This window comes from Macaca mulatta, chromosome 16 (assembly GCF_049350105.2).
Source record: "Macaca mulatta isolate MMU2019108-1 chromosome 16, T2T-MMU8v2.0, whole genome shotgun sequence".
In the NCBI taxonomy this organism is placed as follows: Eukaryota; Metazoa; Chordata; class Mammalia; order Primates; family Cercopithecidae; genus Macaca; species Macaca mulatta.
In genome coordinates this window covers 85,534,918-85,557,881 of record NC_133421.1, presented here as the reverse complement: position 1 = coordinate 85,557,881, position 22,964 = coordinate 85,534,918, and the positions used below count along the sequence as shown (strand labels likewise).

The window sequence follows — 22,964 nt, the reverse complement described above, 5'->3', positions numbered from 1 at the left end:
TCCGGAAGGAGAGCCGTCTGGCTGCCGAGGGCCCTGGAGGCTCCCGGGACGGTTCCCTCCCACGGGAGGATCCCCGTTCTCACGGCCCAGCTGTCTGGTCCCCAGGACAGCTCTGGCCTCTGGAGCCGGTTCCTGTGGTCGTCGCTCAGCAGCTGTGTCCCTCCCCCACCGAGTGCCCCAGACCTGGCTGGGACAGAGGTGGATTCGGACCATCGTCAGCCTGGATGGGAGGGGTTGGGGTCACCACCTTGTCCCCTGCTGGCTCCTCGAGGAATGGCAGCCCTGGCCCAAGTCCTGGTTGCTGGAGGGAGGAGGCTGAGTCAGCCCTGGAGCATGTCAGGACCTGTGACAGGGACACTGGGGTAGCCGAGCTGGCTCACCACCACCCACGTCACGTGCCCTGCTGTGAACTTGAAGGGACAGGAGGGTGGGAAATGGCCAAAGGCCATGGCCAGGCCCACGTGCCCCCGAGTCCCCCAGCCCAGCACTGGGCACAGAGTTCTGGGAAAGCCCCATGCTGAGGTGCATTTTCCCGTCCCCCGGGAGCCAAGTCTGTCCTCGGGAGAGATCAGGCAGCGGCCACTCTGCCTTCTCCTCCTGGCCATCCTGGCCCGGAGCTCTCTGGGACTTGGCTAAGCCCCCTTCAAGGGCGTTTGAAGAGAGCACCCTCCTGACCGCCAAGGTGGGGACAAAGGCACAGGGCCGTCCCTGCCGAGCACAGCTTGGCCCCGTCATCTCCATGGAATGTCACCTGTGGGGCCAGGCAGGCTGAGCAACTGGCTGTCCTCCAGGGAGGCGTCTCTTGGAGCCCTCACCTTGAGCCCCACCCCACGTCTGGATGCACTCGAGGAAGTGGGGCGAGAACCCCCTGGGGCCCAGGTCAGCTTCCCTCAGGGTCCTGCCCAGCCTGGGCACAGCACATGGATGGAGCAGGATGCTGCCTGCCTGTTCTGACCCCCCGGCCCCCTGCTGAGAGCGTTGGCCCCTTCCTAGGGCCTCTGTGGGAGGGTGGGGCGGGGCCAGGCCTGCCCACAGGGTCCACCTTCTGCTCCAGCCAGAGGAGGGTCCTGTAGGGATCCCGGCTGGGGAAGGTGCGGGGGGCCTGGGAGACTGCCTCTCCGAAGCAGTGAAACCCTCACCCTTCCGTCCCCACTACCACCCTCCCTACACCCTCCCCTGACAGAGGGTGGCAGCCCCAGGCTCTTTGCATAATCCTGTGGCTTCGCTGTCTTCAGCCAGCACCAACGGACAGGGAAGGGCAGAGAAGGCCACCATGGCGACACTCCTCTCTCATCTGCAGCAGCGCCCTCCCCTCTTGCGCCAGGCCATCAAGATAAGGCGCCGCAGAGTCAGAGATCTACAGGATCCCCTGCCCCAAACGGCCCCGGAGGTAGGAGTGACCTCACTGGGGAAAGAGCTGGCCTTGGGGAGCACTGCGGTCTCGGGTGTGGGTGCCCTGCTGTCTGGCCCCACCTCTCGAAGGCTGGGACTGGGGACCAGGGACCCTCCCCTGTCTACCCCACCCTGGGGAGAGCCTCCTGGGCCAGCAGAGCAGGGGCTGCCAGGTGTACTCTGGGCCACTGTGAGACTCAGGCCCTGCGGTCTGAGCCTCTCTGAACCCCTACCTCTGGTGGGCCTGACTTCCCATCCCCTGCTCCTCCAGCTCCAGAGGAGCCGACTCCGTTAGGTGGGGGTGTCCCTGCTGTGGGGTGAGCTGTTCGGGGAGCAGCAGACCCCTAGGCCGGCGTGGCACCCCCCCTCACCTCCGCTACTGAGCCTCACTTCCGCTGCTGGGTGAGGAGCAGCCGCCACCGATAAGCAGAGCTGTTTCCTCTGGGGAAGGGAGGGAGGTGGGGTACGGGTGTGGAGGGCTCGCGTTGCTGGGCGCCCATGGACCTCAGCCACAGCGGGCCAGGGGACGGACCTCCAGGAGGCCTGCTGGGGGAACAGGTGCGGGGCATCAGTGGGGCTGGAGGCCAGGGTGCTGGGGCCCCCATACCCTTGGCCTGGTTCAGGCCTTGGAGGAGCTGTTCCTGTCCATCTGAGCCCGCTCTGGGCCTCCCAGGACACTCTGCCTTTCCACCTTGTTCTGCAGATCCAGCCTCCGTCCCACCACTTCTCCCCCGAGCAGGTAAGAGTCAGAGTGTTGGGGTGCAGAGAGGTGGGGAGGGCGGCTGTGCATCCTCCTGCTGGCCGACGCTGATGGCAGCAAGCAACTTGCGGTGGGGAGGGGACTCCTGGGTCTCAACTCCCTCCGCTGCACAAGCCGCCCCTTGTCCTGCCCTTAGCGAGAGGTGTTGGTGCCAGGGGTGGCTGGTGGGGTCCCCAAGGTGACCCCGTGTGTCTCAGCGGGCCCTGCTCTACGAGGACGCACTCTACACTGTCCTGCACCGCCTGGGTCAGCCTGAGCCCAGCCATGTGACGGAGGCGTCTGAGCTGCTGCAGTACCTACAGGAGGTGAGCCCAGCCCCCACGCCACCCCCCTTCCTGCAGCTGCCCTGTCTCGTGCCCCCAGCCACCCACCCGCCTGCCTCCCCACCAGGCCTTCCACGTGGAGCCCGAGGAGCACCAGCAGGTGCTGCAGAGGGTCAGGGAGCTCGAGGTAACTTGGGGCCGGGGCCACCCTGCGCAAGGAGGGGCCTGGGAAGCCCAGCCCCCTCAGGGACTCAGGCCATCCCTCCTGTCCCTCCAGAAGCCAATATTTTGTCTGAAGGCAACCGTGAAACAGGCCAAGGGCATTCTGGGCAAAGATGTCAGTGGTGAGCATGGGGCGGGGTCCCCGACGGGCTTCTTCCTGGCTCCTTCCTCTCCCATCACAGCCTGGCCCAGGACTCTTGGTGGGAGCACCCACCTCCCAGAAGCTCTGCAGTGCTGGCCCCCATGCTGCTGATCCTCTTCCCTCTCCCCAGGAGGAGGCTCAGCCCCGGGCGAGGGTGATGAGGGCCTTTCCCAGGGACCCAGCCGACTCCCTGGCTGCCTCGTCTTCCCCACTCCTCCCCAGGGTTCAGCGACCCCTACTGCCTGCTGGGCATTGAGCAGGGGGTCAGTGTGCCGGGGGGCAGCCCCGGGTCCCGGCATCGGCAGAAGGCTGTGGTGAGGCACACCATCCCCGAGGAGCAGACCCACCGCACGCAGGTCATCACCCAGACACTCAACCCCGTCTGGGACGAGACCTTCATCCTGTACGTGGCCACACTCCAGTCCCCACTCTGTCCAGGTCTCCTCTGGGTAGCAGGGTCTCCCCCAGATAATGAGATGAGTAGGTTGTCCTGGCTCAGAGGAGGGGGTTTGGCTCTGGACAAAGACTGGAGAAAAAGTCCATCTCTAGGCACGTTAAATGGACAGTAGATCAGATGGGACAGAACGACATCAATGCCACATGCGCTGATGGGGCAAGGAGGGTCGGGCCCTTGTGAGTGAGTCTGGGGGTGCCTGAAGCCATACCTGAAAGGAGGCAGGGACACGTGCGGTGGCTCACGCCTGTAATCCCAGCACTTTGGGAAGCTGAGGTGGGCAGAGCGCTTGAGGCCAGGAGTTCGAGACCAGCCTGGCCAACATGGCAAAAGCCCATCTCTACTAAAAATACAAAAAAGGCCGGGCGCGGTGGCTCACACCTATAATCCCAGCACTTTGGGAGGCCGAGGCAGGCAGATCACAAGGTCAGGAGATCGAGACCATCCTGGCTAACACGGTGAAACCCTGTCTCTCCTAAAATACGAAAAAGTAGCCGGGCATGGTAGCAGGCACCTGTAGTCCCTGCTACTCGAGAGGCTGAGGCAGGGGAATTGCTTGAACCTGGAAGGCAGAAGTTGCAGTGAGCTGAGATCCAACCTGGTGACAGAGCAAGATTCTGTCTCAAAAAAAAAAAATTAATGGGGTCTGGGCGCAGTGGCTCATCCCAGCACTTTTGGGAGGCTGAGGCAGGTGGATCACCTGAGGTCAGAAGTTCAAGACCAGCCTGGCCAACACCCCCGCTCTCCTAAAAGTACAAAAATTAGCCAGGCATGGTGGTACATGCCTGTAATCCCAGCTACGTAGGAGGCTGAGGCAGGAGAATCGCTTGAACCAGGGAGGTGGAGGTTGCGGTGAGCCGAGATCGTGCCACTGCACTCCAGCCTTGGTGACAGAGTGAGACTCTGTCTCAAAAAAAAAAAAAAAAGGGCATGCTTGTAATCCCAGTACTTTGGGAGGCCTAGGCGGGCGGATCACGAGGTCAGAAGCTCAAGACCAGCCTGGCCAACACAGTGAAACCCTGTCTTTACAAAAATTACAAAAATTGGCTGGGCGTGGTGGTGGGCACCTGTAATCCCAGCTACTTGGAAGGCTCAGGCAGGAAAATCATTTGAACCTGGGAGGCGGAGGTTGCAGTGAGCTGAGATCCTGCCACTGCACTCCTCCAGCCTAGGGACAGAACTAGACTCCATCTCAAAAAAAAAAAAAAAAAAAAAAAAAAGGCAGTGATGCGGGTATGAGGAGAGGAGTTTGGCAGGGATAGGCTACAACTCCATAGCTCTGGGCTCTGGTCACTTTCGGCTTCGGCTGGGGGCATCCACCCTCCAGGGCCCTCAAGCACACCCTTTTCTCCATATAGGGAGTTTGAGGACATCACCAATGCGAGCTTTCATCTGGACATGTGGTGAGTGACCTGGCCTGCACCTAGGGATGGGAAGGGAAGGGATCTGGGGTGAGAGAGGCAGAACCTCCTCCTGGAAGAGGTCCTAGGCGCTCTCTCTGCTTCCTTCTCAAACCTCTGTCCTGCCAGGGACCTGGACACTGTGGAGTCTGTCCGACAGAAGCTTGGGGAGCTCACAGATCTGCATGGGCTTCGCAGGTGCGTGTTGCAGGGCTCACAGGGAAGGAGTGGGGGCTCCTTCTGCCCTCCATCCCCCGACATGCACACTGGATGCTGGGGTGCACGCTCCTTTGGGGTCCAGGTGGCTGTGGTGGGGTGGGGGGTAGATTCCAGCCTGATCCCTTCTGACGCTTGCTGCATCCCCTTCATGGGACCCTGCCTGACGAAGGATCTTTAAGGAGGCCCGGAAGGACAAAGGCCAGGATGACTTTCTGGGGAACGTGGTTCTGAGGCTGCAGGTGAGGAGGAGGAAAGGGGCCCAGGAGCAAGGCAGAGGGAGGGGGTTGGGAGGGGTTCTGGGGAGAGGCTCCATGTCCTCACCAAGCTGAGCCTGGAGTCCACCTCCTGTTGTCTCCACTGCCCCTGCCTCTGTGAGGTTCTGACGCTCATGGGCTGGGCATCCCCGCCTGCCAGGGCCTGCACTGCCGAGAGGACCAGTGGTACCCCTTGGAACCCCGCACTGAGACCTACCCAGACCGTGGCCAGTGCCACCTCCAGTTCCAACTCATCCACAAGCGGGTAGGTCGGGTCCTGGGCCAGTGGCTGTGCCCAGCTCCTGCAGTGGTCTGCTGGGTTGGGGATCTGGCTGCACCCGGCGTGGGGCCCTGTCTGCTCACAGAGGCCTCATTGCAGAGAGCCACCTCGGCCAGCCGCTCGCAGCCCAGCTACACGGTGCACCTCCACCTTCTGCAGCAGCTCGTGTCCCACGAGGTCACTCAGCACCAGGTACTGCCCTCCCAGGGCTGGGCGCAGCCGGAGCTGCCCTTCAGGTCCTGATACTCCTCCACCTGCTCCACTCAGGCGGGCAGCACCTCCTGGGACGGGTCGTTGAGTCCCCAGGCTGCCACCGTCCTCTTTCTGCACGCCACACAGAAGGACCTGTCCGACTTCCACCAGTCCATGGCGTGAGTGCACAGCCCTGGGCAGAACCCCTGAGCCACTAGCCCCCCACGCCCCCTGCCCTCCTCCAAGCTGATAGCCCAAAGTGTAATTCTCAGCGGAGTTCCCTTTGGCCCAAAATGTGTGTTTTAAGTTTTGAATCAGTTGCCAACTTTAAAAAGTCTAGAGTTTTGGCTGATGTGGTAGCTCATTCCTGTAATCCCAGGACTTTGGGAGGCTGAGGCAGGAGGATCACCTGAGCCCAGGAGTTCAAGGCTGCAGTGAGCTATGATCACACCAACAGTCCTGCCTGGACCACAGAGTGAGATCTCATTTCAAAAACATACTAGAAAAAGCAATCTGGAGATTTCACATACCATCCAGATCTCCAGCTTCTCGTGAAACCCAAGTGTTGGAACTTCAGGGCCATCATTTTGCTGCTTTTTTTTCTTTTGAAACAGAGTTTTACCCTTGTTGCCCAGACTGGAGTGCAACGGCATGATCTTGGCTTACTGCAACCTCTGCCTTCCAGGTTCAAGTGATTCTCCTGCTTCAGCCTCTCGAGTAGCTGGGATTACAGGCGTGCTCCACCACGCGCAGCTAACTTTGCATTTTTAGTAGAGACGGAGTTTCTCCATGTTGGTCAGGCTGGTCTCGAACTCCCGACCTCAGGTGATCTGCCTGCCTCGGCCTCCCAAAGTGCTGGGATTACAGGCGTGAGCCACTGCGCCCAGCCATTTTGCTGCTTTTTTGAGTGGCCAGAGCAGTGATGTGTCTGCCTCTGCCCGTCACAGCTGCCACTGGGCCCACTTCAGTTGCTTTCGTCTCCTGAGTCCTTCTGGGCATTTGAATTTGGACCCCGTCCCTAACCCCAGCCCTGTTTCCCAATGCCATAGCCTTCAACTCAGCAAAACTATGCACTGATAAGGACAGATTTATGTTGAGGGCCAGTCACGTCAAGTCCTAGGAATGCTGAGGAGGTCATAGGGGGTCACAGTCATTCCAGTGCATGTGAGAAGGGCAGAGATGGGACACAGCCGGCCGGGCGCAGTGGCTCGCACCTGGAATCCCAGCACTTTGGAAGGCCGAGGCGGACAGATCACTTGAAGTCAGGAGTTTGAGACCAGCCTGGCCAGCATGGTGAAACCCTGTCTCTACAAAATATACAAAAATTAGTCAGGCGTGGTGGCGCACGTCTGTAGTCCCAGCTACTCAGGAGGGTGAGGCACAAGAATCACTTGAACCCAGGAGGTGGAGGTTGCAGTGAGCTGAGATCACACCACTGCACTCCAGCCTGGGTGACACAACGAGACTCTGTCTCAAAAAAAAAAAAAAAGAGATGGGACACAGCCAGGTGCTGGCCAGGGGAGGAACAGGAGCAGGATATTGCCTCAGGCCTGGGCTGTGACTTGCAGTCTGAGTGGGAGGCGGAGGGAGCCCAGGGGAGTGCATTTCTGGGTCGGGGTCAGCATGTGTACTGCTAGGACCTCAGGCAGGTGGGTGATCCGTCGATGAGGGTGGAATGGCGGTGAGGCTGGAGACTGGAGCAAGCACCAGATGGGGAGGGGCCTGGTTTGCCTGCAGGGCCCAAGCACAGTAATGCAAGTGGCTGCAGTGTCCAATAGGGACCTCGGCCTGTCCCCAGGCTGCTCCTCTCCCCCATCCTCTGCCCTCCCACTGGACCTCTGTGTGTGACATCCCTCCAAACCGTCTGAAAGGAAGTTCTCGCTGATGCTTGCCACATGTGCACGAAGGCTCAGGTCCTTAGATCCTATTTTTCTTTTTTTTTTTTTTTTGAGACGGAGTCTCGCTGTGTCTCCCAGGCTGGAGTGCAGTGGCGTGATCTCGGCTCACTGCAAGCTCCGCCTCCCGGGTTCACGCCATTCTCCCGCCTCAGCCTCCCAAGTAGCTGGGACTACAGGCGCCCGCCACCACGCCCGGCTAGTTTTTTTTTGTATTTTTAGTAGAGACGGGGTTTCACCATGTTAGCCAGGATAGTCTCGATCTCCTGACCTCGTGATCCACCCGCCTCGGCCTCCCAAAGTGCTGGGATTACAGGCTTGAGCCACCGCGCCCGGCCGATCCTATTTTTCTTTCTTTTTTTTTTTTTCTTTTTTTTTTTTTTAGCTGGAGTTTCCCTCTTGTTGCCCAGGCTGGAGTGCCATGGCACAGTCTCAGCTCACTGCAACTTCTGCCTCCCGGGTTCAAGTGATTCTCCTGTCTCAGCCTCCCAAGTAGCTGGGACTACAGGTGCCCGCCATCACGCCTGGCTAAATTTTGTATTTTTGGTAGAGATGGGGTTTCACCATGTTGGCCAGGCTGGTCTCGAACTCCTGACCTCAGGTGATCCGCCCTCGTTGGCCTCCCAAAGTGTTTCGATTACAGGTGTGAGCCACCGCACCTAGCTGATCCAATTTTTCAAAAACAGCAAGAAATCCTGAAGTTTTAAAATCACAAATATCTCAATCTGGGCAATTTGAAAAGCATCTATGGAAACAAACAAAAAAAAATCCTGGCTGGTCACGGTGGCTCACGCCTGTAATCCCAGCACTTTGGGAGGCCGAGGTGGGTGGATCACTTGAGGTCAGGTGTTCAAGACCAGCCTGGCCAACATGGTGAAACCCCGTCTCTCTACTAAAAATATAAAATTTAGCTGGGCATGGTGGTACATGCCTGTAGTCCCAGCTACTTGGGAGGCTGAGGCTGGAGAATCGCTTGAAGCCAGGAGGCACAGGTTGCAGTGAGCCGAGGTTGCACCACTGCACTCCAGCCTAGGTGACAGAGTGAGACTACATCTGAAAAAAAAAGTCCTGCATGTCCTATTGAGACACTAGGTTTCAGCCTGTGCTGGTGGATGGTTCTCCACCAGGGGCCCTGGAGGAGGGAGATGATTCCCTCCACCTGAGGCCAGGTGAACAGGGGAAGGTGACTCCCTCCTCCCTGCCCAGCTGAGGGCTTCCTGTCCCCTGCAGGCAGTGGCTGGCCTACAGCCGCCTCTACCAGAGCCTGGAGTTCCCCAGCAGCTGCCTCCTGCACCCTATCACCAGCATCGAGTACCAGTGGATCCAGGGTCGGCTCAAGGCAGAACAGGTAGGCATGCAGTGGGCAAGGGGTACTGGGTACGCAGGGCTCAGGGAAGGGGCAGGGGAGCAGCAGAGGCTGTCCAGGCTTCTAAAGCATCTCCTGGCTCTGCAGCAGGAGGAGCTGGCCGCCTCATTCAGCTCCCTGCTGGCCTACGGCCTCTCCCTCATTCGGAGGTTCCGCTCTGTCTTCCCCCTCTCTGTCTCGGACTCCCCAGCCCGGCTGCAGTCTCTTCTCAGGTCAGTGACTGCTCTCCCCTTCCTCGGTGGGGTCAGGGATGAGGGAGCAGCTGGGGTGCCTGCAGGAGTGGGAGAAGCCTGTTGGAGGAGTGAGTGCTGTGTGGGGCAACAGGAACTTTGGACACAGCTCTTTTCGTCTTGCAGGGTCCTGGTACAGATGTGCAAGATGAAGGCCTTTGGAGAACTGTGCCCTAACACCGCCCCATTGCCCCAGCTGGTGACCGAGGCCCTGCAGGTATGGTACTCGTGCCGAGGATGGGGGAGACCAGTGTCTGGGCCTGGCAATCCCTCCCTGCTCACTGCCTCTTTGTCGACAGACTGGCACCACTGAATGGTTCCACCTGAAGCAGCAGCACCATCAGCCCATGATGCAGGTGAGGGGCTGGGCAAGGGGGAGGGTGGGGGGTCACAGGGGGTGGTGCCTGCCTCTGGCAGCCCTGCCCAGCCCACCTCTGTCTCTGCAGGGCATCCTGGAGGCAGGCAAGGCCTTGCTGGGCCTGGTACAGGATGTCATCGGCGACCTGCACCAGTGCCAGCGCACGTGGGACAAGATCTTCCACAAGTGAGCAGATAGCCAGGTCGGGAGGTAGTGGGGCATTGGCTCAGAGCCGGAACCACAGGGACCCTGGTGTATGCCACTGGGTGACATCTGCTGCCTTTCCTCCAGTACCCTCAAGATCCACCTCTTCTCCATGGCTTTCCGGGAACTGCAGTGGCTGGTGAGTCCCTCCCCTGTCTCTAGGGCATGCTCTCTGACAGGGCTGTGGACCCCACCCTCCACACCTTCCCTTTGCAGGTGGCCAAGCGGGTGCAGGACCACACGACGGCTGTGGGTGATGCAGTGTCCCCAGAGATGGGCGAGAGTCTGTTCCAGCTCTACATCAGCCTCAAGGAGCTCTGCCAGCTGCGTCCAAGCTCCTCAGAGAGGTGGGCAGCAGGCCAATTGCGGGCGGCCGCAGGGGCACAGGGGAGGGGAGGGTGGACGAGGCCCCAGGGCCCATGGTGGCCCCAGCCTTCCCGACGCTGAGCCCCGGCAATCCCCAGGGATGGAGTCCTGGCCCTGGATAATTTCCACCGCTGGTTCCAGCCGGCCATCCCCTCCTGGCTGCAGAAGACGTACAACGTGGCCCTGGCGCGGGTGCAGCGCGCTGTGCAAATGGATGAGGTGGGGGCGTGGCCAGGGTGGGGGACGGGGCCCCGGTTTGGTTGTGAGGCTTGGGTTCTGCCTGGACCTCCAAAGTGTAGTGAAAGCTGGTAACCCTCTCTGAACGTCCCTTTTGGGTGCACTTGAGGCCAGTTGTGTGCAAAATGCTGCCTCTGGATATCCTTGGGGCTGTGGCTTCACTTCGCCTGAGATCCTGCAGCCTGTGCGTCTGGGCGGAGCCGTGCTTGTCTCATGTGAAGCTCCCTGCCCAGCTCTGTGCCTGGTGGTGGTAGCCGCTCTATGGATGAAGGAGGGAGGGGAGGGGGTGGATTTGGCAGTATCCTCAGTCCTCCTTTCTTCCCCCAGCTGGTACCCCTGGGTGAACTGACCAAGCACAGCACATCAGCGGTGGATCTATCCACCTGCTTTGCCCAGATCAGCCACACTGCCCGGCAGCTGGACTGGCCGGACCCAGAGGAGGCCTTCATGATTACTGTCAAGTTTGTGGAGGTGTGGTATCTTCCACGTGTCCTTCCCCCTCTTTCTAGAATACCACCCACCGTTTCTCCCGAGCTCTCACCCAGGCAGTCTCCCAAGGCCTGTGTCCTAAATCCCCCAAGTCGCTGAAACTTCCATGCCCTTCCCACCTGCCCTTCTTGGATGCCCCACCCATGAATCCATTCCCTCTGTCCAACCCCACCCTAGGACACCTGTCGCCTGGCCCTGGTGTACTGCAGTCTTATAAAGGCCCGGGCCCGCGAGCTCTCTTCAGGTCAGAAGGACCAAGGCCAGGCAGCCAACATGGTAAGGCCAGAGCTGGGGCTGGGAGTCTGGCTGGGTGTGGGGACCAGCCCGGACGCAGTTCAGGAAGCTCTGCATCTCTGTCCCAGCTGTGTGTGGTGGTGAATGACATGGAGCAGCTGCGGCTGGTGATCGGCAAGTTGCCCACCCAGCTGGCATGGGAGGCCCTGGAGCAGCGGGTAGGGGCTGTGCTGGAGCAGGGGCAGCTGCAGAACACGCTGCATGCCCAGCTGCAGAGCGCGCTGGCCGGGCTGGGCCATGAGATCCGCACTGGCGTCCGAACCCTGGCCGAGCAGGTACCTTGTCCGACCGCACAGTCACCCCATCCCCTCCCGTCCTCAGCCTGCCTGGTTCCAGCAGGACCTTGGCCCGTGTCCAGCCCTGACCCCTTCCTGCGTCTAAACTCAGGCACTAAGGAACTCTCCCATCCCCAGCTCATGCCCTGACCTCCCTCCTTCTTCTGTTTTGTGTCTCCAGTTGGAGGTGGGCATCGCCAAGCACATCCAGAAACTGGTGGGCGTCAGGGAGTCCGTCCTGCCTGAGGATGTAAGTGGCCTTTCTGCCTGCTGGCCTTCACCGCCCTGCCAGCTCTGTAGATCTGGGGTCACTGAAGGCCTTGGTGTCAAAGATAAGTCCCCCAGACCAGGCAAGGCATGTTCTCTCCCTGGGCCTCAGTTTCCTCCTGGGATGCTCACAGGAATGGGTTGGGTCACTCCACTGGCTGTCCCAGCACTGACAGTCAATGAGGGGACTGCAGCTGGGGAGGGCTTAGGCTTTGCAGCCCAACAGGCCAGGGTGCACATCTTTCTCAGCTGCCTCCTAGCTTTGCTGTCCTGTTCACACAAGCCAGCTGGCCTGTAAGTGGGGGCATATCATGACGCACACCTTCGACTGCTGGGTAGAAGGATATTCATTCATTCATCAACTATTTATCAGGTGTCCACTTTGTCCTATGCATTGATTTAAGCACTGGGGATAGGTCAGTGAACAATATGACAAAATACCCGCTTTCCTGGAGCTGACATTCTAGTAGTGGAGGTGAGAGAAGAGCTATCCATAACTACAGTGATCATTATAGCTATTAACTCTCTGCACAGACGTGTATGCGTGTGCACACATGCAGTGTGCTAGATAATGATAAATGCTACAGAGAAAAGACAGAGAACGGGGTGGGAAGTGTCAGAGGGTTGTATTTTTAGATGGTGACCAGGGAAGGCCGTGACAACTGAGTGAAGACCTACGGGAAGCAAGGGGAGGAGCCATGAGAAGTTCTAGGGGAAGAGCATTTCAGGCAGGCAGAACGGCAAGGGCAGAGACCCTGAGGCAGGACCATGCCTGGAAGGTTCCAGGGCTGTAGAGGAGGCCAGTGTGGCTGGGACAGGCTAAGCAACGGAGAGGGGAAGGCAGAGAGGTGGGCAGTCCGGCCTCTTACAGACATTACAAACTGCTCTCACAGAAAGGCCCTGTTTCCTCCCTCCAGGTCAGGGGAAGGGGATGGGGGTGGGGCCAACATGAGCTGGAGCCACACCTGCTCGCCTTCTCCCTCCCCAGGCCATTCTGCCCCTGATGAAGTTCCTGGAGGTGGAGCTTTGCTACATGAACACCAACTTGGTACAGGAGAACTTCAGCAGGTCTGTAGCAGCCCCTGCCCTGGGCATGCTCACCATCTCCCCCTCTCCTCCCACGGCCCCTCCTTCCTGGGCCCCAGCATCCGTTCTGAGGGGTGTAGCAGCCCCTGCCCTGGGCGTGCTCACCACCTCCCCCTCTCCTCCCACGGCCCCTCCTTCCTGGGCCTCAGCATCCGTTCTGAGGGGTGGAGGTGAATACCTTTGGTGACCTCCCTTACGGGGTGGTCAGGCTCTGCTAATGCTCGCTGCAGGGACAGGGAGCTTGCCACTTTACAGGCCTCCCCATTTCCTGCTGCCTAACTGTGAGTGCTTTGAGTCCTTCCTTAGGCTGAGCCAAAATCTGCCTGTCCTTTCTCCTTTAGTCCCAGGCCTGTCTTCAGGGCCTCCCTGACTGCTCCTCTGCCCCCATTAGGTTACAGGTGGTCCCCACCCACGGTGCAGGGAGAACTTCTAGTTAGGGGGTCTTATAGCAGGGACCCAGGATGCCAGGCAACAGGCGGTGGAGTGCAGCACGTGGGCTCTGGACCACCTGGGTTCAGACTCCAGCTTCATCACTGCTTAGCAGCCTTGGACAGGTTCCTGGTGCAGATGAGAATAGTTCTGGCTTCTGCTGAGGATTAAATGGGTCATGTGAGGTGCTGAGCGTGGTGTCAGTACAAAGGAAGTGGTCAGTGATTATTAGCTGTAGTGACGATGATGATGACAGTGCCCACCTCCCTGTGGAATCTGGGCGCTGAAGAGGCCGCCTGCCCTCCTAGAGTTCTGTTCCACCCCCACAGGTATAGTCAGGGCCCCTTGGAGCCCAGCCGTTTTTATTTCTTAAACCATGTATATATGTTTTTTATTTTTTTGAGATGGAGTCTTGCTCTGTCGCCAGACTGGAGTGCAGTGGCGCCATCTCAGCTCACTGCAACCTCCGCCACCGGGTTCAAGTGATTCCCTGCCTCAGCCTCCCAAGTAGCTGGGACTACAGGCTTGTGCCACCATGCCCAGCTAATTTTGTATTTTTAGTAGTGACGGGGTTTCTTCATGTTGGTCAGGCTGGTCTCGAACTCCTGACTTCATGATCCACCCGCCTTGGCCTCCCAAAGTGCCGGGATTACAGGCGTGAGCCACCACTCCCAGACTGTTTTTAACATTTTATTTATTTTTTTCACCTTTAAGCTCTGTTGGACTTGATCTTAGACCATATTTTTCACATAAACCAGAGTTAAACATCCACCAAGAGGGAAGTTTTCCTCAGTGCTATCTCAGGAGCCTTTAGACCACCACCAGGCATGGTGGCTCATGCCTGTAATCCCAGCACTTTGGGAAGCCAAGGTGAGCGGATCACTTGAGCCCAGGGGTTCAAGACCAGCGTGGGCAACATGGCAAAACCCGGTCTCTACAAAATTATACCAAAATATATATATATATATTTATATTTATATTTATTTGTGTGTATTACACAAAAATTAGCCAGGCATGGTGGAGTCTACCTGTAGTCCCAGCTACCTGGGAGGCTGAGTTGGGAGGATCCCTTGAACGCAGAAGATGGAGAGGATCCCTTGAACACAGAAGGTGGAAGCTGCAGTGAGCCGTGATGGCACTGCTGCACTCAGCCTGGGTGACAGAGTGAGACCCTATCTGAAAAAAACTTTGGAAAGAACAGTGCCAGGTACATAATGGACACTTAAATGTGTTGCACAGGCCGGGCGCGGTGGCTCACGCCTGTAATCCCAGCACTTTGGGAGGCCGAGGCGGGCGGATCACGAGGTCAGGAGATCGAGACCATCCTGGCTAACACGGTGAAACCCCGTCTCTACTAAAAATGCAAAAAATTAGCCGGGCGAGGCGGCGGGCGCCTGTAGTCCCAGCTACTCGGGAGGCTGAGGCAGGAGAATGGCGTGAACCCGGGAGGCGGAGCTTGCAGTGAGCCGAGATCGCGCCATTGCACTCCAGCCTGGGCGACTAAGCGAGACTCTGTCTCAAAAAAAAAAAAAAAAAAAATGTGTTGCACAAATTAATTAACTACTTTTTTGGCGGGGGGACGGAGTCTCTCGTTCCTGACCTCAGGTGATCACCCCACCTTGGGCTTCCCAAAGTGCTGGGATTATAGGCGTGAGCCACTGCGCCTGGCCATGCTTTTTTTTTTTTTTTTTTTGAGATGGAGTTTCGCTCTTGCTGCCCAGACTAGAGTGCAACGGCATGCATGATCTGGGCTCACCGCAACCTGCACCTCCCAGTTCAAATGATTCTCCTGCCTCAGCCTCCTGAGTAGCTGGGACTACAGGCATGCGCCACCATGCCAGGCTAATTTTGTATTTTTAGTAGAGATGGGGTTTCTCCATGTTGGTCAGGCTGGTCTCCAACTCCCGACCTCAGTGATCCGCCCGCCTCAGCTTCCCAAAGTGCTTGGATTACAGGCATGAGCCACTGTGCCCAGCCAATTTTTTTTTTTGTTTTTTTGTTTGTTTGTTTTGTTTTTTTGAGATGGAGTCTCACTCTGTTGCCCAGGCTGGAATGCAGTGGCATGATCTCAGCTCGCTGCAAGCTCCACCTCCTGGGTTCACGCCATTCTCCTGCCTCAGCCTCCCCAGTAGCTGGGACTACAGGCACATGCTGCCACGCCCAGCTAATTTTTGTATTTTTAGTAGAGACAGGGTTTCACCATGTTAGCCAGGATGATCTCTATCTCCTGACCTTGTGATCCGCCTGCCTCAGCCTCCCAAAGTGCTGGGATTACAGGCATGAGCCACTGCGCCCGGCCTGCTTTTTTTTTTGAGACAGCATCTCATTCTTGTGACTCAGGCTGGAGTGCAGTGGCGTGATCACGGCTCACTGCAGCCTCATCTTCGTGGGCTCAAGCGATCCCTCCCACCTCAGCCTGCTGAGTAGCTGGGGCTACAGGTGCATGCCATTATGCCTGGCTAATTTTTTTATTTTTATTTTTTGAGCTGGAGTCTTGCTCTGTTGCCAGACCGGAGTGCAGTGGTGCAATCTTGGCTCACTACAACCTCCGCCTCCCGGGTTCAAGCGATTCTCCTGCCTCAGCCTCCCAAGTAGCTGGGACTACAGGCACGCGCCACCACGCCCAGCTAATTTTTGTATTTTTAGTAGAGACGGGGTTTCGCTATGTTGGCCAGCATGGTCTCAATCTCTTGATCTCCTGATCTATCTGCCTCGACCTCCCAAAGTGCTGGGATTACAGGCATGAGCTACCGCGCCTGGCCTGCTACTGTCTTAAATCAAGTTCTGTCACTGGGGGCCTGGCCTCCTCCCTGTCTCCAGCCTTGTTTGTGGGTTCCATTAGCCTGCTGTGGAGGGTTCTTCACTGAGGTTGAGAGGTGTGTTGGATAGGACTGACCCCACCTGCCCCTTGCTGGTCCTGTACCCGCCCTCTCCCCAGCCTCACCTGGGGTGGGAGGAGCTGGGGTGTGGCTGGGTCCCTGAGGCCTCCCCTTTCTCAAGAGCGTCTTTGCTTCCTCCTCCACCACTGCCTTGCTGTGCTGTGTCCACATCCCTCCGGCCCCCGCCCCAGCCTCCTGACCCTGCTCTGGACCCACACGCTCACAGTGCTGGTAGAGGCGGCCGCCTCCCAACGCAGCTCGTCCCTGGCTTCCAACAGGCTGAAGATTGCCCTGCAGGTAACAGAACCGGTCACAGCAATGATAACCCTGGTGGGAGGGTGCCGGGGGTCAACTCTGATATCTCCCTCAGAACTTGGAGATCTGCTTCCACGCTGAGGGCTGTGGCCTGCCGCCCGAGGCTCTGCACACTGCCACCTTCCAGGTAGGGGCTTTGGGTGAGCTTCCCCGCAGGAGGTCCGGGGAGCCTGCCTTTTGGCACTCACCTATGTCCAGGGCCAGCTACATAATTTATGGGGCCCAGTACAAAATGAAAAGCTGGGCCCCTTATTCAAAAGTTATTCAAAAGTTATTCAAATTTTAAAACGGTGACAACAGAACCTGAAACCAAGCCTGGGTCCTCCTAAGCACAGGGCCCTGTGTGCCTGCACGGGGGCGGTGGGGTCAGGGGAGCACACCCGTGAAGCCAGCCTTGTCTGTGCCTCTCCTGCTGTCTGCCTGGCCTGAGGGTGGCTCCTGCCCGTGGCCCCATGACCCAATACTTTCCATTTCAAACGGGCATCTTACCCTTGACCGCGAGCTCCTGGAGGGCGGGCCCTGGCTGTGGTTGGGCGTGCGGTCCATTTGGATTCTCAGCTGTATGTGTTCCCAGGCTCTGCAGAGGGACCTGGAGCTGCAGGCAGCCTCCAGCCGGGAGCTCATCCGGAAGTACTTCTGCAGCCGCATCCAGCAGCAGGTGAGGTCCCTCCCTTGTGCTGTGCCCTCTGCAGCCTCTGGAGCACCTCACTCCCGCTGTGTCCCTGCTGACCCTGCCCCTGCTCCCCACCCCAGGCAGAAACCACCTCTGAGGAGCTGGGGGCTGTGACAGTCAAGGCCTGCTACCGCGCCTCTGAGCAGAAGCTGCGTGTGGAGCTGCTCAGCGCCTCCAGCCTGCTGCCCCTGGACTCCAACGGTGAGTGGAGGCTGCCCTTTGGCCACTCCCCGTGGTCCCATCCTGGCCCTCCTGTCTCAGCGACCCTTGGGGCTCAGCTCACCCTGCAGGAGCTCTGGGTGCATTTCCTCCAGTTACCAGGAGGGGTCAGTGCTGCTGAGCAGAGCGTAGCTGTGGGGGTGGGGTACCTGGGAGACCCTCAACTAATGCACATGCCCCCGCCACTTGCCAGGCTCCAGCGACCCCTTTGTCCAGCTGACCTTGGAGCCCAGGCATGAGTTCCCTGAGCTGGCTGCCCGGGAGACCCAGAAGCACAAGAAGGACCTTCACCCACTGTTTGATGAGACCTTTGAATTGTGAGTGGGTCCCCTTCTTCTCCCAGTTCCCCGCCTCATTTCCCCCAGGTGGGCTCCCTCAGGCCTGCTCCTCCTGGCTGGGGCCAAGGGGCTCCCCTGAGATGGCTACATTTGGGCCCAAGGGATGGGGCACCTGGGACAAGAGTACGGCTGGACGCGGTGGCTCACACTTGTAATGCCAGCACTTTGGGAGGCCGAGGCAGGCGGATCACTTGAGGTCAGAAGTTCAAGACCAGCCTGGCCAACATGGTGAAACCCCATCTCTACTAAAAATACAAAATTAGCCAGGTGTGATGGTGGTCACCTGTAATCTGAGCTACTGAGGAGGCTGAGACAGGAGAATTGCTTAACCCAGGAGGCAGAGGCTGCTGAGATGGTGCCACTGCACTCCAGCCTGGGCAACAGAGTGAGACTCCATCTCCAAAAAAAAAAAAGAGGGCTGGGTATGGTGGCTCACGCCTATAATCCCAGCACTTTGAGAGGCCGAGGCGGGTAGATCACAAGGTCAGGAGATCAAGACCATCCTGGCTAACACGGTGAAACCCTGTCTCTACTAAAAATACAAAAAATTAGCCGGGTGTGGTGGGATGCGCCTGCAGTCCCAGCTACTCGGGAGGCTGAGGCAGGAGAACTGCTTGAACCTGGGAGGCGGAGGTTGTGGTGAGTCGAGATCACGCCACTGCACTCCAGCCTGGGTGACAGAGCAAGACTCCATCTCAAAAAAAAAAAAAAAGCTTGCTTCCCCTGGGGGGAGGGGTGGACTCCCACATGTTGAACTTAGGGACTTCCAGGGAAGGGTCCTGTCTCTGAGGTTCTCAGTAACCTGCTCCCAGTTCCTCAGGACAGGTGAGCGGGGAACACAGGACCCCTGGTTTAAAGCATCAGCTCACGGTCAGAGCAGGCATTGCATACATGGCCAAGAGGTACCAGGCTGAGAGCTGGCTCTGCAATCCTAACCCTGGCTGGTTCCCAACACCAAGCGGGTGAACCCATGTGTCGGTGCTGGGGGTGGCCGTGCTGGGGCTGGCAGCAGAGCCCTAACTCTCCCCACAGCCTGGTGCCTGCCGAGCCGTGCCGCAAGGCTGGGGCATGCCTCCTGCTCACCGTGCTGGACTACGACACGCTGGGGGCCGACGACCTGGAAGGCGAGGCCTTCCTGCCGCTGTGTGAGGTGCCCGGGCTGAGTGGCTCTGAGGAGCCTGGTGAGGTGCCTCAGACCCGCCTGCCCCTCACGTACCCTGCACCCAACGGTAGGCCTGAGCCCAGGGCAGGGTGGTACAGGGACGGGAGCCTGTAAAGCTCAGGCAGGAGCCCCAGAGAGGTGACACCAGGGTCAGAGAACAGCTTCCCTGGAGGTGGGAGCCAGTGGGACAACCATGGCCCATCTCTTGGTCTAATCAACAGACCAGTGAACTTTAAGCTAAGTGTAACGTGACTCTTCCTGCATGGGGGAGTCACCAAGAAGTTTAACTGGGGAGAAGGGTCTGGATCTCACTCAGTGGGGCCACATCCCTGCAGAGCATTTCTGATTCCAGCAACGGTCTGGTGCTTGTGCACTTAAGAGCAAGTGCTAAGCACTTTATGCATGCCAGCCAACGAAGCAGATATTAGCACTCTTTTACAGATGAGTAAACCGAGGCATGAAGAGGTTAACTTGCTAGCTTTAGGTTCTCATATAAAAAGGTAATAATAGCAAGCCGGGCGTGGTGGCTCAAGCCTGTAATCCCAGCACTTTGGGAGGCCGAGACGGGCGGATCATGAGATCAGGAGATCGAGACCATCCTGGCTAACACGGTGAAACTCCGTCTCTACTAAAAAATACAGCCGGGCGCGGTGGCTCACGCCTGTAATCCCAGCACTTTGGGAGGCCGAGACGGGCGGATCACGAGGTCAGGAGATCGAGACCATCCTGGCTAACACGGTGAAACCCCGTCTCTACTAAAAGTACAAAAAAAACTAGCCGGGCGAGGTGGCGGGCGCCTGTAGTCCCAGCTACTCGGGAGGCTGAGGTTGGAGAATGGCGTAAACCCAGGAGGCAGAGCTTGTAGTGAGCCGAGTTCGCGACACTGAACCTGGGTTACAGAGCAAAGACTCCGTCTCAAAAAAAAAAAAAAAAATACAAAAAACTAGCCAGGCGAGGTGGCGGGCGCCTGTAGTCCCAGCTACTCGGGAGGCTGAGGCAGGAGAATGGCGTGAACCTGGGAGGCGGAGCTTGCAGTGAGCTGAGATCCGGCCACTGCACTCCAGCCTGGGCGACAGAGTGAGACTCTGTCTCAAAAAAAAAAAAAAATAGCCAAATCTTAGGCACATCTCAGCCCCTCGCTGCAGTCGGGTCAGTGTCCCAGCAGCACTCTGTCTATTACACGACCGGATGCGTCTGTCAGACCACCTCCTGAGCTGGGCTGGCGAGGGTCTGTCACTGGTTTCCTTCCAGGTTGTTGGGGGGATGGGGCAGTGTTGTGCCCCCCCACACTCTTCCCTGCCACCACCAGGCACTGCCTCTCCCCCAGCATCTGACCCCCAAACCCCTCTCTCCGCAGGGGACCCAATCCTGCAGCTGCTGGAGGGCCGGAAGGGTGACCGAGAGGCCCAGTTCTTTGTGAGGCTGCGGCGGCACCGGGCCAAGCAGGCCTCCCAACATGCCTTGCGGCCTGCACCGTAGCCGTAGAGGTTTGCGGTGGGGCTGGGTCCCTGGTGGGGACCTGCAAGGGCTTTCCTGTAGGGTCTGGGGCTTCCCTGTCACAGCATGGCCTTCCAGCTTGGCCTGACACCTGGGGAGCCCCAGCATGCGGAGCGTCCAGAGTGCAGACTCCCCTGCCTTCCACAGTGATGGGGGCTCAGCATCGATATCTCTACTCCCACCCGCCTGCCTCCAGCCCTGGCTGCAATGTCTCCACCACACCCCAGCCCCAGGGGGAGCAAACCCTGCCCCTGCCCCCCTTTCGGAAAAGCTGCTCTGGTGGGCAGGGGATTGGGCCATCTGTCTCCTGGCCCATCTGCCTCCTAGCCTTCCTGTTCCAGCCACTGGGGTGGGGGCCAGGTTCACTGGAACCAGGGCTACAGGTGCAGAGTCTCCTGGGGAAGGGAGGAGGACCCTGCCAAAGATGAGGCTCCAGCTGCCCTGAGGGGAGGGTGGTGGCCGTTACTAGAGGGAGCCTGGGTCCTCTCCCCAGGGGCTGCCAGCATCCAGGCCAGGAGGCCTGGAGCCAAGAACCTTCTGGCTCTGAGGGAGCAAGAGCTGGCAGGCGGCGGGGCTGGCACGGACAGACGGAAGCAGAAAGGACAGTTTGGCCGCTGTGTCTGCTACGCATGCCTCCTCCCCAGAAAGCACCTGCCACCTAGAAACTTTCTTAGCAAAAAAAAAATAATAAAACCAATCCTTTGTCCTCTTAAAATATACCTTTGGGCTACAGTGGGGCCCGGAATGCGAGCCAGGCCAGGTAGCTTCCTCCCCAGCCCTCAGGGGACCTTGAGCTACCCCTACCTTGGAGCAGCTACAAAGCAGGGGGGTGGGTATGGGAATAACTGAGGCAGAGGCAGGGTTAGGGTGATTTTTGGCTGTGGGCTTTGAACACATCACTTCACCAGGCATACCAGTTCCTGTGGCGACACCCAGCACAGGGACCCGTTCCTCAGGGGAGCACAGTGAGCAGGGGCCTCCCGAGGGTGCAGATTGAGGCTGAGGGGCTGCTCTTGAGACAGCAGGGCATAGTGGAGCTGGGTCCCTACCCTGCCTGGGGGGTCAGAAGCTGAGGGCTGGTCATCACGTCATCGTAGCTGTGTGACCCTGGTTCCACGTGGGAACCTCTGAGTCTGCACAAGATGAGGACAGGAGACGAGGTTCGTTGAGATGACATCCAAGGCCCCTGAGACCATGCAAAGAGGATCCCACCAGGGTGTCTTCTCACCCCCACCGCACAGCCTAGTTGAGGAGGTGGGAGGGAGGACATGCCTCTTAAGCCTCAGCCCCTCCTCCCTCAGGGGCAGGGTGGGGTGAAGAAGGCAGAAGGCAGGACTTCCTCTGGGCCCTACCAGCAAATCGTCCCAATGGGAAGGCACTGGGTTTTTTGTTTTTGTGATGGAGTCTCACTCTGTCACCCAGGCTGGAGTGCAATGGTGCAATCTCAGCTTACTGCAACCTCTGCCTCCCGGGTTCAAAGGATCCTCCTGCCTTAGCCTCCTGAGTAGCTGGAACTACAGACATGTGCCACCACGCCTGGTTAATTTTTGTATTTTTTTGTTTTAGTAGAGAGGGGGTTTCACCATGTTGGCCAGGCCTCAAGTGATCTGCCCACCTCGGCCTGTTTTTGTTTTTGAGATGGGGTCTCACTCTGTCACCCAAGCTGGAGGCAGCTGTGCAATCACGGCTCACTGCAGCCTGGACCTCCTGGGCTCAGGTGATCCTCCCACCTCAGCCTCCCTAGTAGCTGGGACCACAGGCATGCGCCACCATGCCCAGTTGGGAAGACACTGTTCCTCTGAGAAACAATTAGGGGCCCTATTGCCAGTCACCGCTAACCATACAGCCCTAGAGTCCTAGGGCCTGGGAGGCCTCTGTGTCCAAGGCTAAGTGTCCCTAGGTCATCAACCCCTAGGCCTAGGTCGGAAAGCACTTGAACTGTTTTGGGGCCCAGTGGGTTCAGGAAGCTTCCAGGCCTCTCCAGCTGCCTTACCACACCTCAGGGGTGTGGGCACCAACTGTTTCCATGGGTGAGGCAGGGCTCCTGGCCCACCTTATAGTTCAGAGGCCCTCTTTTGGGACCCACTCCCCCTCACCCCCAGGTAAAGAAGCTACCACTGCAAGTTCATATTTTATTTCCAATAGGTTTGGAGCTTTGTTGATTTTTGCATTTTTGTAAAAAAGGAAAAAGTTTTCACTTAACTCATTGAAAGCCCTTTCGTGCTGAGCCCAAGGGGGAGCCTGGGCCAGGACCAGACCCTCTCAGCTCCTACCCCAGACACCCGGTGCTGGGGTGCAGCTGCTCCCTCTGCCCGCTCTGCCCTCCCGCCCCTGCTGCATCTCTCTCTGTACAGAACAATTTTTAAAATGGAAGCTAAGACACGATATACACTGGACAGGCACACACACACGCACACAGGCGTCCGCCCAGAACAGGGCGGGACACCAGCTGCACTCAGAGAGCACCAAGGAATGCATACGGAGCCCCTCCGGCTAGGAGGGCAGGGCCTGGGCCCCCTTGGTCCTCAGTCTGCACTCCTCCACGCCAATTGCCCTGCTAGCTGCCAGAGAGGGGAGGGGGCAGGGAGAGCTGGGGGCAGCTGGTAGTGGTCAAGGGGGTGGGGAGGTCATAGAATGAGTGCCAGCCTGGTAGGTGGCCCTGGGGCCAGGAGGCTCTTGTGGGGAGTCCAGGGGGAGAGGACTGAGGGTGGACCCTCAGGAACCTGAGGGCTGGAACTCCCGGGCCTTGCCCCTCGAGGAGCTTCAAGGGCCCAGGTGTTGGGAGTGGGGCTGGCCCTGCAGCACTG

At 58.5% G+C, this 22,964-nt stretch overlaps 1 protein-coding gene across 9 annotated transcripts; it reads left to right on the top strand.

The window, feature by feature from the left end:
* Positions 1 to 395: 395 nt before the first annotated feature.
* Positions 396 to 20,872, top strand: UNC13D (unc-13 homolog D). Of its 9 annotated transcripts, none has more exons than XM_077972803.1 (34): positions 396 to 879; positions 1,236 to 1,390; positions 2,096 to 2,131; positions 2,350 to 2,457; positions 2,543 to 2,602; positions 2,693 to 2,759; positions 3,002 to 3,182; positions 4,592 to 4,636; positions 4,763 to 4,831; positions 5,022 to 5,091; positions 5,267 to 5,371; positions 5,486 to 5,578; positions 5,654 to 5,757; positions 8,704 to 8,821; positions 8,927 to 9,051; positions 9,196 to 9,286; positions 9,369 to 9,425; positions 9,516 to 9,613; positions 9,719 to 9,770; positions 9,848 to 9,978; positions 10,096 to 10,216; positions 10,562 to 10,705; positions 10,901 to 10,999; positions 11,086 to 11,292; positions 11,474 to 11,542; positions 12,548 to 12,627; positions 16,145 to 16,250; positions 16,324 to 16,395; positions 16,843 to 16,926; positions 17,022 to 17,142; positions 17,354 to 17,477; positions 18,531 to 18,727; positions 20,018 to 20,147; positions 20,651 to 20,872. In XM_077972803.1, exons 2-33 carry the CDS (start codon positions 1,274 to 1,276, stop codon positions 20,137 to 20,139), a joined length of 3,273 nt encoding a protein of 1,090 aa, XP_077828929.1. In that variant the 5' UTR covers positions 396 to 879; positions 1,236 to 1,273; the 3' UTR covers positions 20,140 to 20,147; positions 20,651 to 20,872. The 9 variants fall into 9 exon arrangements, with proteins under 9 accessions (XP_077828929.1, XP_077828938.1, XP_077828933.1 ...); XM_077972807.1 differs by having other exon boundaries at positions 673 to 879; positions 2,331 to 2,457; XM_077972808.1 differs by having other exon boundaries at positions 843 to 879; positions 2,289 to 2,457.
* The last annotated feature ends 2,092 nt before the right edge of the window (positions 20,873 to 22,964 follow it).

What these genes read in the sequence shown, in the direction of transcription:
- UNC13D (XM_077972803.1), top strand. Translation starts at nt 1,274, where the DNA reads ATGGCGACACTCCTCTCTCATCTGCAGCAGCGCCCTCCCCTCTTGCGC. An exon ending in TCTGGGCAAAGATGTCAGTG is followed by an intron (nt 2,760 to 3,001) that starts GTGAGCATGGGG and finishes ACTCCTCCCCAG; the next exon opens with GGTTCAGCGACCCCTACTGC. An exon ending in CACGTACCCTGCACCCAACG is followed by an intron (nt 18,728 to 20,017) that starts GTAGGCCTGAGC and finishes CTCTCTCCGCAG; the next exon opens with GGGACCCAATCCTGCAGCTG.